Below are 17,659 nucleotides of genomic sequence, written 5' to 3'. Positions count from 1 at the left end.
ACTGAGGGCAAGGGTAGCAGAATCCATTAAGCAAAGAACAGCAGAAGTGATTAAGCACGGAGTGGCAGAAAAAAAACATCCCAGATACAACCTTGATTTCCTATATCACCTGTCACCTTGTCACAGGAATAAGGAAAATTGGGACTGGGAAGCAGGGAGGATAGATATTTGTGTATTTGTCTTGGTGTTTATTTTGTATGTTTTGTGTTTTTTTTTTTTTCTTTCTCCAAAAACCTGAATCAGTGATGGAAGGTTTGTTTTTGTTTGCAATAAATTAATTCAATTAAAATTCCCTGTCTGTTTTACCCACAACAAGTTCCCAAGCAAATAAAGGTGCCTCCTCGTGTCGCAGAGCTAAGCCTCTGGTGGTTTTCAGTACAGAACTGTAGGCAATGCTCCTTTCTGCTCATTTCCTGCCTGTGTGTCCTCCCCTCTCAGCTCTATTTTTTCAGTCTGTTTTTTAGGATTCAGATTTTCTCTGTGCATTGCACACAGTCCTAGTGTCTGACTTCTTGGGATCTACTTTCTCTTGGTGACAAAGCACTTGAAAGTTAGGCATTTACCACCTCAGTCTTTCTGTGGATTAAGCCCAAAGCTTCTCTCTGCATCTTTAAATGCCTAAAACACCTCTGAAACTTACTGTATAAAACCCTTTGGGAACTATGCATGCAGTAACATTGTAAATGTTACTTAGGAGCTTTAGAAAATAAAATGAAGGTAATTCTGAAAGCTTTAACCCTTGCTATTATTTGCAGAATTTAAATTCTTTTGAGAAGTTAGGCCTTGTAATAAATGTTTACGAATAGCTTTTCGTATACCTGCTGTACTGTAAGTTGCTATTTTTTTTTTCCTTGTAAGGTTCATCAAAATTAAGAGATTTTGTGTGTGTGTTTATTTTCCAGTGGGAACATAGTTTTTCATTTAAAACTTTATTTGTTTAGTAAGTAGTAAGTACAATTTTTTAAGAGCTGCTGAGAGATTTCTACAGGATATAAATGATGTGAATAAACAAAACAGAAACTTTTATTCCCAACTTAAAGATATAATGCAAATCAGTACTGTTACCTTTTATTTAGATCATTGTAAGGAAACAGAAGGTCTGCTTTATAAATGCAGTAGCAGAGTATAGTCTCTGGAGATCTGCCTCTTCTATGGTTTCGTCTTAGGGTGAGTCAGCTTTTTGTTCCTCAAGGCTAGGAAGTGAGCCTTGAATGAACAGTGACGCTTAACTGTGCTGCTCAGTAAAAAGGTGTTAAAAGATACAGCTTACATCAGTAAAATTTATCATCACTGTTTCACAAGAAGTAGGACAGACAGATTTTAATGTAGGCTTCCTTTTCATTTGTATTTGAATGAAATAACTTTTTTTTGAATTAATTTTTGCTTGAATTAACTTTTCCCTGCATTTAAAGTAAGCCATTGTATGGGCCAAACTGATTGTCATCTACCTCTGCTCCTGATTAATCCAATGAAAAGACTTGAGATTTTTTGATTCATTTTCATTGCTATCTGGCCCTACTTCTGACTGCTCATCTGACCCATTTTGAAGTGTTTATGAGCCCACAGCAGGCATGGTTGGGTGACTGATGCTTGTTTTTGATCCTTCTGTGTGGTAACTTATGTTTGATCACACAAATGTCTGGGGCCCGTATGGCATCTGGTAAAATATTGGATAATTACCAGTGAAATACAGAAGGAAATTCATTCTTCCATGCTTAATTGGTATTCTGCAAGCAGGCTGCTAAAACGTTAGCATCAGAAGTCCCAGCTTTGGGACTACAAAGTCCGAGGTGAAAACAACCTGTTTCATGCTACCTAATAGAGTGTGGAGGAGCTATGTTGTTGGTGTACTTCAAACATGATTCTGCTACTTAAGTGGAAGGTTGTTCTGTAGAAATACTTTTGCTTTGGATTTGATGCTTTCAACAACAACGTTTGACTTTAAACTGGGCAGCTGAACAGGAGACCTCTGTCTGTGGGGAAATGGCTGCATAGACACCTTCATACTTTTTTTTTTTTTTAATTTCTAACTAAAAATAAAATAAAGCTGTTCTCATCAAAATGTTAATTGAGTTTTATTTGGAGTTAAAAGGCTTTGTTGTCTAAAAGGTGGAGGGGAGGGAGAACTGAAGTATAGCTTGAACACTTCAACTGTTGCTATTATATTCGAAAAGGCAAAGAAAGAGAATGTGGGTGTCTAATATTTGGTATTAATACGTTGTTGACAACCATTTATAAAGACATTTTCACCACAGCATTTGAACTCTCTAGCTGAAAACTTACAGACATGCCAGGGCTAATAAACTTCATGGAGTAACAAATTCATCTTAAGCTGCTACTTCAGCTTGTCCCACTGTCAGTGTGTATGCTTGTAACTTCCCCATGTGAACATGCCAGCCTCAGGTACTGTGGAAGTTTCTTGTAATTATATACCTGTGCAACATCTGGTGCACCCTATTCCTTGACTATCACCTTTGCCTACTAGGTTAAGAAAGCAAAACTATATATATTTAGTATGTGTGCTTCCTAAATTAAGAAAGTGACTTGATGAGGAAAGAACTGAATACAATGAAAATAAGGAATAAAATTCCTTGGTCATCAAGGGGTTGGCCTAGTGCCTGTAGAAGGCATTTTGCTTCTCTTTTTGGCATTGATTCAGGCTCTAAACGCAGTTGCAGTTGACAGCTGAGCATACTTTAGTATAAACACCTATTTACTAACTTAGTGTTAGGTAGTAGTTAGTTTTGGAGTGTATTTTAACAGTGAAAAGGTATGTATGTATATACATATATATATACACACACATATATACATATAGATACATATATATATATATACCTTTGACAAAGAAATCAAAGTAACTATTGCTCTGAGTTTTCAATGGCTTTTTGCCTCTTGGATTGCACAGAAATTGTGTATAAGATACGGCATTTCTTTCTGAAACATGACTGTGAATTCAAGTAAGACACTGTGTGTGCTGCACTATGCTTATGCCAGATTCCTAATACTTTACCATTATTAAAGACTGACATAGTAATGACTATGTTAATCTCATCAAACACATTATTTGAAGAATGCTCCCTCTGGACATTCAGCAGTGGTCTTGAGATATAAAAACCTTAAAGCAAGACTTAACAGGATCAGGCTGAAACAAACCTTGAAATCGTGTCGATTTATTAAGCAGCTGTGGCTATGTACGTCCTTATGTTCTGTTTTTACTCTATTGTTTTGCTGTTTGCTGACTTGGAACAAGCAGCACATATGCTTGTATTCTGAAGGTACAGTGAGCCTCATCTGAAAAATTAGTCATAGAGAGCGTTCATATGCAAATGGTAATTTATGCATAAACATTAAGCATCCCATAAGTTCCTTGAAGGAATTTGTCTTTGCCAAATATGTGGTGAGCCTTTGCATTTAAATGAGGTTTCAGACCCATCCACTGAAACTGTTGCGGAAAGCAGTGTTTTCAGATAGCTTCAGGGGTATTTGAAGATGAAGGTGACCAGCTGGATGTTAACTACACAGACATAGAGCTATTCAGCAGCAAATGACCTGGGCATGTTGAGCATGCAGAATTGTGCATATTTAGTGTGAAAATCAATACGTCCGTTCCTAACAAAAGCCAGGGCTGGTGCAGGGTCAGTGCAGGGAGGGTAGCCCCTTCCTGATGGTGGCCCCGGGGAGAAGCTCCCAGGCTGCACCATCACCTTGTCTGTGTATGGCCATGAGCCCCTTCTTCCAGACCCTGGCCTGTGGCCGACTTGCTGGGGTGGCCTCGTCCCTGCTGCTGTGGGCTTGTCAGGAGGTGGCTGGCTGCTCTTCCTGGGTTTCACACTGGCCCCGACCCGTTCCTGGCTCCCTCATGGCCATGTCTTGTCACCATGGACTGGCCTGGTGATCTGGGCCCTCGGCTGCCACCTCGGCCTGACATGTTCGCCTGGACATGGGGATGGTCCCCTAGCCAGGGTCTGGTCCTGATGGCACCCTTCGCTCCTGGCTCCCTTCTTGCTAGAGTGGCTAAGGCCTTCTGCTCCCAGGCACCTGCTGTGCGTCCTCTGCAAAGAAACAGCTGTGTTGGACCTTGCTTTCCTTGGCTGGTGAAGTAGAGAGGAGCAAGGGGACGGTGCTCTCGTTCAGCTTATGTGTTTTAATTTTCTGGTTTTAATTTTCTAGTTCGTGGTGTCTCTAGCCTTGAAATTTCACCTAGAGGATCATGAAGAAAGTCTTACAATACAATGTTTGGGGATTTGAGAAAAACTTTTCCACAGGAAGAAAAAAATGCATAGATGAACGTTATTAGCAATGGGGAGCCCTTTAGGAGTGTGTTAATTAATAGATTAGTTCATAATTCTGTAATCAGAAAAGATGTCAGCTTTGGCTTAAAGTCTGTACTAGCCATGAGTGACAGGAAAAGCAGCAATTAGATACGTAAAAAAAAAAAAAAAGTTCAATATTATGAATGCTATGATATGTAGGGAAAAATCCTTGCCTGTTTTTGTCAAGGCCAGGACCAGTTTTAAAAGTATTCCAAGAAAAAAAAAAAAAAGAACACCACAGAACACCACCACACTATCCTAACCAAATGAATGGACTGCAGCTAGGTAGGAAGATTAAAAACAATCAATTTGAAATTCAGGATTCTGCTACGATGATTCTGTATTTGTAAATAAATAGAAGGAGGTACTCGAGTTTGCAGAAAGTCAAGTTACATAACAGTGTTTTTCAGTTTTTAATGGGGAACAGGTTAGGTTTAAATAACTTCCCAGAAGTAGTACATTTCGGCAAGATTTTTGATGTAATGACACTGGACATCTTGGTTAAAAAATGCTGAAACTGCTCCCCGTTAAAAGAGCCCTGTCTAATCGATTTTGAATGGTGTAACTGTAAATTGTCAATGGAAATGTTCAATGGGTGGGCATGTGCGTAGTGTTCTGCAAGAACCAGCTGTTGTCCTTTAATCTAATATGTATTTTTTATTAATGATCTAGGAGATATATAAAAGCAATCACAGTCATTTTGTAGAAAAGTCAAATATTGGTTTGATAGAAAATACAGTAATATGGAATACTTCAGAAACTGTATTCATCAAGTCAAGATGCACCTTTGTCCTGCGTCTGGAAAGTCATCATTCTAAAAACAATGAATATGTGTCTTAGCTAGAAATTTGGAAAGCTGCAATTTTGAAAAATATTTTGCAGCCATAGCAGGCAAGGAACTCTAGCAGTGTTACAGTGGAGAGCTGTGCAGTGTAAGTCGTGGACATATTGAGGGGAATAGGGCAAGAGAGTATGTGCATGAATGTCTGTGTACTGGAATGTAACGTCAAGACTTGTGTCAAATCAGCTTTCAGAAATGTTTGAAGGTTGTATAGGGTATAGAGAAGAGACTGTAGAAAGTATGTAGTGGCAGGAGATTTATGAAGCTAAGTTTGTATGCCTGATGAAAAAGGAAATAGAGTTATCTGATCAGTGTTTAAATTCTTTACAAGAAAAATGGTGTGCACTTTTTGAGCACACCATTCTTTCTTGAGCTAAGAAAGGTGTAACAGGACCAAGATTTAGAAATAAGAAATATAGAACACATTTTCAAGCAGTAGAACAGACAGCTAAGGAATTGATAAATTCTACATCTGTTAATGCCTCTGTAATCAAGATTATATACCCTTCCTTGTTTTGTATGAATAAAACTCAATTTATTAGTCTCAGTGCAAGGGTAATAATGGTGGTGGAGGTTACTAACTGAGTAAATTTAAGGGGATAATATCACCTGGTTGTTAAAAATGATCTCTTCTTCCCAGTTAGGAGTCAAGTCAACTTTAATCAAAACCAAGTTACAGCTGTTTATCCTAGTAGGTGTATTTAAGAGAATATACACAGGAATTGGAAAACAGTACCATAATTTGCCAAACAAGTACCCTGTTGATCTCTGGCTTTGTGAGCCAGATGGCTGATTCATCACTGTGTGATCATGAATCGCGTGATTCCTTTTTTTTAATAGATTATTTCTTCATACCTTTCAAAGGCAGATGAAAAAAAATAATTTATCCTTGTTTACTTGTAAACTTCATTGTGAAGCTGAAGTGTCATATAGGCTGATTGCTTCTAGAGCTTTCACTGCTGACTTATTGACCTGGTTTGTCAAGTTTGCTAAATACATGGTTAGATGTATGCCACAGCAATCTGAAAACAAAACCCGAAAAGTAAAATTCTGTATTCAGTGTCCTAAATGACACTCTGGTACAAAAAATACCCTTGTATGGGGCTACAGGGACAAAAATGTCCCTATTTCACTTCGTTGATCTACATATACATAGTTTTTCTGCAGCCTTCTTCAAAATCAAAGGGTCAACAGCAAAGATGAACGTTTCTTCCAGTAGGACCAAAATTTGTACCTGTGGTTCCCTCCATAGACAACAGAGAAAGAGAGAGAGAATTGCCCCCTGCAGGAATGTAGTATTAGATTCTGTGAACTGCTTAAAGGTTGGTTCCTCTCCACTGAGAGTAAGGTGCTAAACTGATTTTAATGTAGTGAACCCTATCAGAACAACTCTTTTTCTCCATGATGACATTTTTGGTGTTTATATTATTCAAGAGATCCAAGTAGATGGAGGACTGTTTTCTTTTTGACCTTTAAAACTGCAAATTCTTAAAAGTTACATATCCATAGGTGAAAAGGAGAGTTGATATTAGCCATGCAGTCTTGTACAAATGAGTGAATCAGAATTAGTAGTTTACATAACAAACAGGAACAAGCAAATAATGCACTATTGCCCTGGGTCAAGAAGAGTTTACTTTGAGAAATAAGCACTGAAGAAAATGTTCCATTCCAAGTATTTGAGGGTATTTTGCTTGTTTATAGCATAACAGCAGCACAACCTCCATTGTGCAAAATGCTGCAAATGCTACCTTATAAAAGTTGATGCAGCTCTGTGAGCTTCAACAGACATGCCAATTCAAGCTAAACAAGCACCTAAAGTTTACCAGGCTTTCGGCAAGTGATATGTAGCTGGGAATGACTGGCAAAATCATCTGTGCAAGTCAGGTAAAATTCTGACAAGGAAGTCAACTTGCACATGAGAATTTGGGACTCAGCTTGACAGATACCACTGAAAATCCTCAGTTAAAGAATCTAGGGAGCTTGACTAGTTGCTAGCCATCTAGAGACAGCCAGGTGGATATGTCCAGAGAAGAATGTAGTGCTTAACCCTACGATGATGACAGGTATTAAAATACTAAATTCTGTATCCATTGTGCTCTTGGTCTTTTAACGATAGGACTTAAAGGTCCCGGCTACAAGTGATTTGAGTGGTGAGGGGAAAACATAGCCCTAGAGAACACTGATAGTGGGGGCATAGCCTTGCATGAGTGAATCACATGTACTAGCTATAAGGTCATGTCGGTAAGATTTCAGTGGAAGACGTTCTTGAGGAGGTTTCTTCAGCTCATAGTTGGCTTTACTCTGCTTCCTACAAAACCTTTTTCTATTGCTTTCTTAAAAAACTTTTGTTGCTCTTCTCTTTGACTTTTTTCCTGCCTCTCTGAGGTTTTCAAGGCATTAGGAGTAACCTGGACTTGGAGTGTCTGCCTCACCATGTTTCTGGAATCATAAGAGTCATGGGAAGGTAGTGATCTAGTCTGCATTTACTGGCCAGGTCACAACAGTGCACAGAGCACAGTGAAGTAAAATTGGAGCTAGGACAGATCACCTCTTTGTTACCTGTTTAGTGATACTTATTAACAAGTGCTGACCTGTACCATAAGTCACAAAATGCACAGTCGCTTTCTGTTTGATAAACAGCAACTTGCAAGAGTAGGCTTTCATTATGGGGAAAAAAATGATTAGTTTTGGAAGCATTCTTTATAAGCTAGTAAAAAAAAAACTCCACCAGGCTATATTAAAAATGAAAATACATTGACCTCTTGGATGTGTACCTGCCTAACTGCCTAACCATAATAAATAAATCTTTCAGTTCAAGAAATAAGTGAACATTAACATTTTGATAAAAAGTCAATTGTAGATATTCTTCCTAGTTACAACGTGTCAATCTGAGATCATAGCAGTAGGAAAACAGTATGCCTTTTATTTCATTCTTCATTCATTTAGTCAGACTTTATGACTCGTCTTACTGTTTTTGTGACATGATTTAGTATGCAAAATAAAGAGCAGCCCATACACACGTGAATCAGGATTACTTCTAGATTTCAACAAAGTTAAAAAAAAAAAAAGAGGGGGGGGATTGGTTCAATACTACTTAACAACAAAGCAAGATTCTGTCTTGATTCATTGAAATAGGAGGGTTTTTTACACAGTGTATGCAGGACCGGATTCAGAGGTCTTCTGCATGCTAATGCTGTGCTCAGAGGTACACAAATGCTTTGGGGAACAGCGAGTCTTCATTACTTGTTAATGAGATAGATAGCCAAGCAAGCTGTACATATCAGAGAGTTTACAGCACTGTTAATGCCATGATCTGCTCAAGACCATTAGATCTGAATAGGATTAATTATCCCAGGCAGAGCTTTGCACTAGTGGTTACACTGCTGGTACTCTCATGAATAGGACTGCAAACAATGCAAAACTACATATCATGAACCAAAGAGAATGCATCACTGTGAATAACGCAGAAATCACAAATTTTAGAGGTTGTCATCTTTTCTGGTACAGCTTTTTCTCTCTCTGAATCTGTCATGGGCTTTCAGAGCTGACTTCTCCTTCCACATTGGTTCAGGGTCTGTTTTTCACGCTTAACCAGACTTAGATTCTCCCCACTGCTCTACCAGAAAATAGGAAATTTCCATGGAAAGTTCAGTTTTGAGGTGAGGTATGATCAATGTAGAAGGTATTTTTTTTTTTTCAGAGTTCTAGCTATTCTCGTTAGTTCTATTTACCAGTTAAGTAGGTAATCAATGAAAAGCTGTCACAGGTAATATGGGCAAAATTAAAATGTACCGAGGTAATGGAGTTTCTCAAGGAGAAGACCGTAAGTATAATACCAAGAAAAGATACGGAAAAATGGATTTTGTTTTGTTTTTGCATGTAGCCAATTTCCTTGTTGTTTTAGAATGTTTTCTGAAAACTTAGGTTTGGCAAATGCCAAATTAAAGTAAGGGCAGAATATGTATTAAAATAATGAATTCTGCAAAAGACCAACATTTTCTGTATTCTGAGTTTATCTTTTCCTTTTCAGTCTTAAACCTGCTAAAACTACGTGTAAGCATTTAAAATACATCTGAAAAAATATTACTTAGATAATACTTGGAAATGTGTGAATATCAGTCAAGTTCTTCAAGGAACTGATTAATTTTGGAGTCCGTACCAGGCAAATGCGTGATTGCAAGCCTCATCAAACTGTTGTAGCATCTTCACAAAGTATGCCTTGCACAATATTGCTATCATGCTGATTTTATTCTCCTTGAAGAAATTATGGACATATCATTTTAAATTTTAGGAGCGTCTTCTACTTTCTTTACTGCCTGCTCACATTGCCATGGAAATGAAAGCAGAGATCATTCAGAGGTTGCAAGGTCCCAAGGCAGGCCAGCTGGAAAACACAAACAACTTCCACAACTTGTATGTCAAAAGGCACACCAATGTAAGGTATTGTACCGTAATGAAACTTATGAACGATATTAAAAAACAAAAACAAACCAATGAAAGTAATGAGTGGAATTACAAACATAAGTGTTTTAGTATGTTTTTCAACAACTTAATGCTCAGTATCCAACATATATTAATTTGATCAAATGCTGACAACTCCATGTTCCAGAATAGCAACAAAGGTGGTAATACAAAGGGGTTTGTTTAGAACAATGTTGTTTAGATTGTTTTTGCTTTTGTGTATAATAGTAGAAATTGTAATTTCTTAGTTATATTATTATGAATTTGTAGTTTTCTTAACAAGAGCAATTTGTCAGATTTTAAGTAATGTCAGTAGAAGCTACTATATATTTAAATTAAGTATTGCGGGACATTAGAGGAAGTTCATCTTCAGTTGTAAGCACAAACACTTTTACCTTAGTCTAATTTTATGAATTGGTTAATTTTTCTTGGTGGATAGAAACATGGTATATGGTTGGAATTATCTTAACAATTGAGTTTTAATTTAATTGTCTGAGTAACAACTGAACAAAGACTTTCATGATGCAAATTATTGATTGATAAATCTTGATCAAAAAAAAATCTACAGTGACAAAAAGTTGTTAAACAATTTCTGATAACAAATAAGTTTATTGAAATAATTTCCATTATTATTCCATCAATTTGTGAGTAGGAAAAAGGCTTCTATTTTTTGAATACAACATAACACATATGTATAGAGCACCTATAAATACCTACAAATATAGGTGTGCCTATGAAGGTAGTAGCTATAAAGGAAAATATATATAACCTACAATGCCTATAAAGGTAAATGTAGGTTTACCTATAAATACAGGTGTATTTATTGCTCCACATGTAGCAGTGGCCATTTTGACTGTGGGCATGGTAATGCCAAATCCTGAATGCCTACATTCAGGTTTTGCTGTTGAATCACATATCCAAGTTCTGGGGAAGGACACTAAGATGAAGTTTCTCTTCGTTTCTGTTGTAGCATCTTGTATGCTGATATTGTGGGATTCACTCGCCTGGCCAGTGACTGCTCGCCTGGGGAATTGGTGCACATGCTCAATGAGCTGTTTGGCAAGTTTGATCAGATTGCAAAGGTGGGTTTTTACTGGTCTGCTACTGTTAATTTAAATACCTACATCACCTTGAAATGCTTGTTCATCTTGGGAACTCTTCCTTCAGGAAGAAGCATTTCTTAGGCTTTGGCAGGAAGATTAGTCTTGAACCACATGAAGAAAAAATCTGGCTCTAGTGACAGTGTGTTTCTGCCAGTGAAGCAATCTGTGAAAGCCACGATAGCTCTCTCTGATAGGACCAATATAAACAGCTCTTATGGATAAGTTCTTATAAATCTTAATGGAATGGATCTCAATAGCTTTTTGACAACAGTAAGGATTAAGAAACTCAGAAACATTCCAGAACTGTTTCTCTGGAAAACCATATAAGAGACGGGACAACAAGGGAGGCAGTGTTGATCAAATTAATTTTAATTACTGACCACAGACTCTTGATTACTCAATAAAAGATTCAAATATAAACTTTACATCAAACTTTATCCTGTGTTTGTTTGCTGTGCTAAGGCAGACAACAATTTTCTGTGATTTTTATTAATTCAAAAACTGTTGTCTGGCATTGCTTTAAAAAAATAATATTTTTTATGTTGTCTTAGAGTGTAAAAGATAAAAATAAGATTTTTATTGATAGTTTCAGGAAGTACTTCATAATATGTCTTCAGAGATGTAAACGTGGAATGCTAGATCTTTTGACTATGTATGTCAAATAAGAAGACTGTTTATTTAGATTGAATACATGGTATTGCACCTTAGTTCTTTAAACCAAGGTGTGATAAAGATTTTGGAGTGAACTTACTTTCTGTTTTTGTCCATTAAGTGCCGTAACAGATGGAGGAATCATCCCTTACAGAACTATCTGGCAGTGCTTCTTTTTTAGCAACGCCAAGTCTTTCTCTGCCAAAACAGGCTTAAGCAGAATGATTTTGAAAATATCACTTAAGTCAGTCCTTTTAACAGTAACCCTCACTTTATGTAATTCAAGCTGAAAGTGATCATCTGACTTTGCTTTTTCCTCTAGGAAAATGAATGTATGAGAATTAAAATCCTAGGTGACTGCTATTACTGTGTTTCTGGACTACCTATATCTCTTCAAAATCATGCCAAGAATTGTGTGAAAATGGGATTGGACATGTGTGAAGCTATTAAGTAAGTGTTGAGGTTTTATTAAATGAACAATATTCAACAAGATAAATTCTGTCTCTTTTCTACTTGTAGCTGTGCTGCTGTTTGAAACATTCAGACCAGCTGTAGTTGGTGCATTTCATTACAAGGTCTGGCTCAGCCTCAAAAAAGAAATGATTTAAGGTGCTGGGTTATGCCAGGCTATCCTGTCACTACACCACAAAGATGATTAAGGGGCTGGAGCATCACTCATATGAGAACAGGCTGAGAGAGCTTGGACTGTTCAGACTGGAGAAGAAAGAGAAGGCTCAGGAGGAACGTATCAATGTAGGTAAATACCTGAAGAGAGAGTATATGAAGGAAATGGAGCCAGGCTCTTTTCAGTGGCACCCAGTACCAGGACGAGTGCCAGTGGGCACAAACTGAAGCATAGGAGGCTCCCTCTGAATATCTGGAAACTCTTCTTCATTGTGCAGGCGGCTGACCACTGGCACAGGTTTCCTGGAGACGTTGTTGAGTCTTCTTCCTTGGAAAAATAAGTGAAACCCAGTTGGTACAGCCCTGAGCAACATGCTCTAAGTAGCCCTGTTTTAAGTGGGAGTTGGACTGGACAATCTCTGGAGGTCTCTGGGGCCTTGGCCAGCCTCATCTAGTGGGTGGCATCCCTGCCTACGGCAGGGAGGTTGGAGTTAGATGATCTCTAAGGTCCCTTCCAACCCAAGCCATTCTGTGATTCTATGATATGTTCTGTGATTCTGTGATAACGAGGTGGTAAATGTACCAATAGACATCACTTACTAGGGAAGCTCTGCTTTTTGTAAAGTTATGATACTGACGCCCACCTGTTAGCCAAATGGCTCTGTGAGAGGCCAGAGCTCCTGGTTTCTACTGAGTTTCGAATTGTGATGGTCAGGAGTGGTTGCTCTTCCACAGAGGAAATGTTGCTAAAATGCCTCAAGCCCTTAGCCTGCAGAGTGATGCTGAACACGCATACTGAGGATGTCTAACAGCTTGCCAAACCTTGGGTTGAGAGGCCTACTTTCCATTTTGTTACATAAGCAATAAGATGTGCGTATTAGACCTAGGTTTAGATTTAGTTTCAACTTTTCTGTAATTAATTCTTTTAGGCAAAGAATTTCTGTAAAAGTTCTTTCAGTTGGGCATTAAGGCACCATTTAGAATTCCTTGCTTTTCAATAACATTTTGGGTTTGTGGATTCCTATATTTGTCCCTTATTTCTTTCCCATAATCATTGTGCTTGTTCTGTCTTCGAAGCATAAAACAGAACAAGGTATGTGAGAATGATAATGTGATTGCTTTTGAAATAGCAGTTGCAACGTATTTCAAGTAATTCAAGTAATTACAGGAGGCTTGGTGTGATTGTGAAAGTAGAAAAAGAAAAATGGTTATAGCTGATGGGTCAGCTCTGTAAGTCATCTGAGGATACAGCTTAAGACATACTTGAGGAATCCTCTAGCTTTTTACTGAGGAGTAGATTGGGAACAGATTTTAGGGAACTGTAGCAGTTTTGAAGATGATGGGACTTCAAAGAAGTCATGCAAAAGGACAGCTTTACTTCCCTTCATCTCTCCTCACCGGACTGCTATCTGAACTCTCAGTGCAGCGTAGAAATAATTCTCATGTAAGCTACTTGCCTTTGATGAGTTCTGCCACTGAAGCTGGACATATTTCAGCATGAAGGTACTTACACCTTATTTGGATGACTGCACATCATACTGAAGGGTCCTAAACCTACCAATTCAGAAACTTCAGATACATATATTATAGATTATTTGTTAAGCAAGGGTTTGATTCTGTTTTCTTATTTAGAAAAAAAAATAGGAAAGGACAATAAAAAATCTTACTCCTCTGTGTTTTTGTTTTGTTTTGTTTTCTAAAGTCAGATCATTCACTGTCTATAATTCATACCTGAATCTCTTATCTTTTGGGATTTAAAATATTGTAAATGGTTGCTTGTAACAGGTATCATTACTGACAAAAATATCTTTTCTGTAGGAAAGTGGTTGCCTTTGATTAAAATTACAGTATATCTAGGTGACCTTCACTTTGCAAAAATATATATCATGTGGAGGTCTGGGTATTTGGTAGTCACCTTATAATTTGTTTTTTTGAAACGTTTGGACTTTGTTTTTAAAACTTGTGAGGTGTATGTATGGTATGTACTTCATGATGAAATGGTAAAGTTGCATTGATCAAGATTGTCTCAGTGATTAACTAAATGGACATATAAAAATGATTCCTCAGATCCGTAAGTACTACCCTCATATGTGGATATTTATAGTCACAAGAGGACTTGGTTCATTTCAGTTGTCTGGCCTTGTGATTTGATCCAGAGGAATTACTGTACTGGGTATGTTATTAACGGAAATTTGGTTCTTTTCCCTTTAGGTATTCACTGAAAAGGTGTGGTATTTTGTTTAAACTATTATTTTGATCTCCTTTCTTTAGGAATGTTTTGTAAAAATGACCACAGTACAGGAAAAAGATAACAGGTTGCTGCATTTTCTAAAATTATTTTTCTTCATTTAGATATGGTTGTACCTTACACTGTGTCCAAAGGAATCTATTTTTTATGGTACTTTGAGTACTTCTACTTGGCTAGCATTAAATCTACAGATTGAGGTGTTCTCTCAGTTGTTTTCACTGGATGCTTTCTCTCTCTCTCTTTTTTTTTTTTTTTAGCTGTAAAGAACAGCATTATTATAATTAAATTAATTGCTTCTCTAGCAAATCAGAAATTGAAGTTGACATCACTTCAGTGGTGGAGCAGTAGGTAAAAGAGAGCCTGTCCATAAGTTCTGATGCCCCAGTTTGTTTGTTTTTTGTTTGTTTTAGTTTTTAACCACATCTTTTATTATCCCAGGCTTTCAGTGAAAATGAGAGCTTTCTGGTTTACATTTCAAAAGATCTAGGTGCTGTATGATAGATGTGAGCTAAAAGCATTCACACAGAGTTTCTGGTCAGCCTGTTGTTTTGTTTTGTTTTGTTTTGTTTTTTACTTTGGAGAAAAAAATGCAAGGTTAGAGGCAAAAAGAAAAACAACACAACGCTCAAGCCCTAAATTGCCCTTCCCAAAGATCTAGAAGTATAATTTTGCACATCACAAAGCAAGGCTTTGCTTGAGCTCACAATCTTTCAGTTTGTCACAATTCATGACTTCATAATTTTTGAAATGAAGTTCTGCCCAGGTTGTTAATATCCATGTTCATTGCTAATACTGGATGTTGAGGTCCACCTTGGTAAGAACAAGTTTATAGTCTAGAAAATTATCTTTTAGTTGTATAGCACATTCTGATCTAACTTCATTACTGTAGTCAGAATTCACAATGGGTGTGGGCCTGGCGCCTGGGAATATCAAATCCTATTTATAGATCTGTAAGAAGTGAGGAATGAGTACCCCATGTTTTGAAATACTTTCAAAGTATTATGTCAAGTGTTGCAGCCTGCAGGTGAATAAAAAATACAGATTATTAATCCACTCCATATTTTGTTTTGTGATTGCTGCATGTTTGTGTGGAATCGTCTCCTGAAATACTTCTGTGGCCTCTAAAACTAGAAGTGTAGTACTCTTGCTGTTGGAAGTGTATCACTCAATATATTTTGGAGTTACTCATCTAAAATAGCTTTTTTGTCAAATACAACTTTCTATTACATTCCATCATTCTGTGCAAACTGAACCATTATTGCATGCTACTGAAATACAACAGTTTGCTGTTTAGATAACAGTTCAGTATAGATTTTACCACCTGAATATAGTTGCAGTTCCAGTTCCAGTTCTGAGGAACTTTCTTACCTCTGGCTGAGGTAAAAAAAAGGAGTTATATCAAGTCAAATGATCTGAAGTAAAAAAAACTTTATTCATTCATGTTTCCTAATGATGTGTAGCTCCATTTTGAGGAACTCAGCCTTGCTAGGCTACTGATTGTTTCCATTTAAACTTGTTAATGGTACTGTTGATTAATTGCTTTACTTCTCTGTCCTATCTTGGAACAAACCCAGTCAATGTTTCTTATAGTCAGTAGCCTGCTTGCAGTGCAGTGCTCACCTTACCAAGCAATAGGTGCCGACGATGCATTTGAGAGCTGGCCACCTAAATTGAGTGCTTTAAAGCTAAAGCTTATCTCTCAAGGCAAAATATGTTTTGCGCATGAATATATGTGCTCTTTTCCTTCAGCCCGTACTCCATCCCCTTCTCTGTCTGGAGGCTTTTTAATTGACATTTCTCTGCTGCAGATTCTCAAAGTCTGTCTTCAATTTCTTAGTGTGAAATTAGTTCAATTTTGGAGAGTTGAAAGTGAAATAAACTATTGGATGAGGTTGTTGTACCAATTTGAAAGCTCCCCTCCTTAACTCCTGAGAGCGTATGGTAAACATTTTATGACTTGCTCTGCTGGATATGGCAGGGCAGCCTTTGGAAAAGCACTCCTAGAGGATAAATGTTCCCCTTCCTCTTTGACCAGTTTTGTAAAACACTTTTTATGAAGAGTGTTAAGCTTATATTTCATCATATTTCATTCCAAGTTGTGTTTGTCATTTGTGGACTGATTACAAAGGTCATTTACAAGCACTTCACTTTCAAGCGTGTCAGCTACAGGAGAGCAGTGTAAAATGGCAAAGTGAGCAGAGATATCTATAAAACTTGATAGAGACTGAGGGAATTAAAAAAACTTGTGCTCTCTTTTCTTTTTAATACCTTCAAAACACAGTTTAGCAGAACACTTCATGCTCCTGTTATTTTCATTTTCCAGAAAAAGAGCTTGAGAAGTAGTGCTTCAAAGTAGCATTTACCATATCGAATTAAGCCTGTCCCTTTCAAAATAGAAGAGAAATAGGCCAGTTTAGTTCTGTATTTGGAAGGCACAGAGTTGATGAGTGTCATAATTGAAACTGAAGATGTTGCTAGAACTATGAACTTGACCCCTGTGCAGAAGCCATTTGGGTTTCTTATTCTATCGTTGTTGCTTCCATCAATACACTGAATTCTCCCAAGATACATATATGTACATGTTCCTTATTATTGGCTATAATTTGGTCAGCATGAGTTGAGTCTTAAATACATAAATCTAGTTAAGTTACAGAGAAATATGATCTTCCTTTTTCTTTGAACTGTGTAAGTCCCTAGACAGATGAATTAATTAGAAAACTCTGTACATACATAGCTAGGTACCCATATGACATGTCTGAAAATGTGGGGTTTTTTTGTTTGTTTGTTTGTCACTTTAGTCACCCACCTTTGACTCAGAAGTACCTCTCTTCCGGAACAGTTAATATCCATCTTATGTGTAGGTCTTTTCTGAGATTTGGATTGGGGTGAACAGATACGTTTGCTCTGTCTCAAGTCACTGGAAATTTCAAAGCAAGGGTGGCCTCTAACCTTTTGCTTAACAGTTTATAGGGTGGGGTGCTCACCAAGCATGTAGAAGGTTGTTGAGCCCATGTTTTCCACAGCCTGAATGACACTGTCAATATGGGGCACATAGTCCCCAAAACTGTATGAGCCACTGCCTGTGTAGTATCCTGAGGTACTGCATTTTTCATCCTTCTTCTCAAAGCAGAACCATTTGCAAGCAGGCATATGAAAGTGATGGTACCTGAGAGAAGAAAGATGGGAGAAAGCCTGTCCCTACCCTAGATATCAGGCTCTTCAGATAGAAGTTATTGTAACGGTAGTTCCAGCTCTCCAACTGCCTTTAGAAAAACATTCCCTAGGTTCTACTGTAAGACTGAACTTGTCCACAACATAGGTCAGTCCTACCAAATAATTTCAGATGCGTGTAAACGGGACTTCAGACTTGGTAATTAATGTTTTTTACAAATATTTGTAAGTACAGATAATATTA

General features: G+C 37.5%; 1 protein-coding gene across 3 annotated transcripts in view; it reads left to right on the top strand.

The window, feature by feature from the left end:
* Positions 1 to 17,659, top strand: part of ADCY2 (adenylate cyclase 2) — a 211,923-nt gene that overhangs the window by 121,853 nt on the left and 72,411 nt on the right. For all 3 annotated transcript variants that reach the window (XM_080578375.1, XM_080578374.1, XM_080578376.1), the window contains 3 exons: positions 9,449 to 9,597; positions 10,589 to 10,700; positions 11,695 to 11,822. In XM_080578375.1, coding sequence (XP_080434501.1) covers positions 9,449 to 9,597; positions 10,589 to 10,700; positions 11,695 to 11,822 — 389 coding nt within the window. The remainder of the gene's footprint in view (positions 1 to 9,448; positions 9,598 to 10,588; positions 10,701 to 11,694; positions 11,823 to 17,659) is intronic.

This window comes from Anser brachyrhynchus (assembly GCF_964034855.1).
Source record: "Anser brachyrhynchus genome assembly, chromosome: 2".
Taxonomy (NCBI): domain Eukaryota; kingdom Metazoa; phylum Chordata; class Aves; order Anseriformes; family Anatidae; genus Anser; species Anser brachyrhynchus.
The sequence above is the reverse complement of the archived record's forward strand: the minus strand, read 5'-3'. Positions and strand labels throughout refer to the sequence as shown.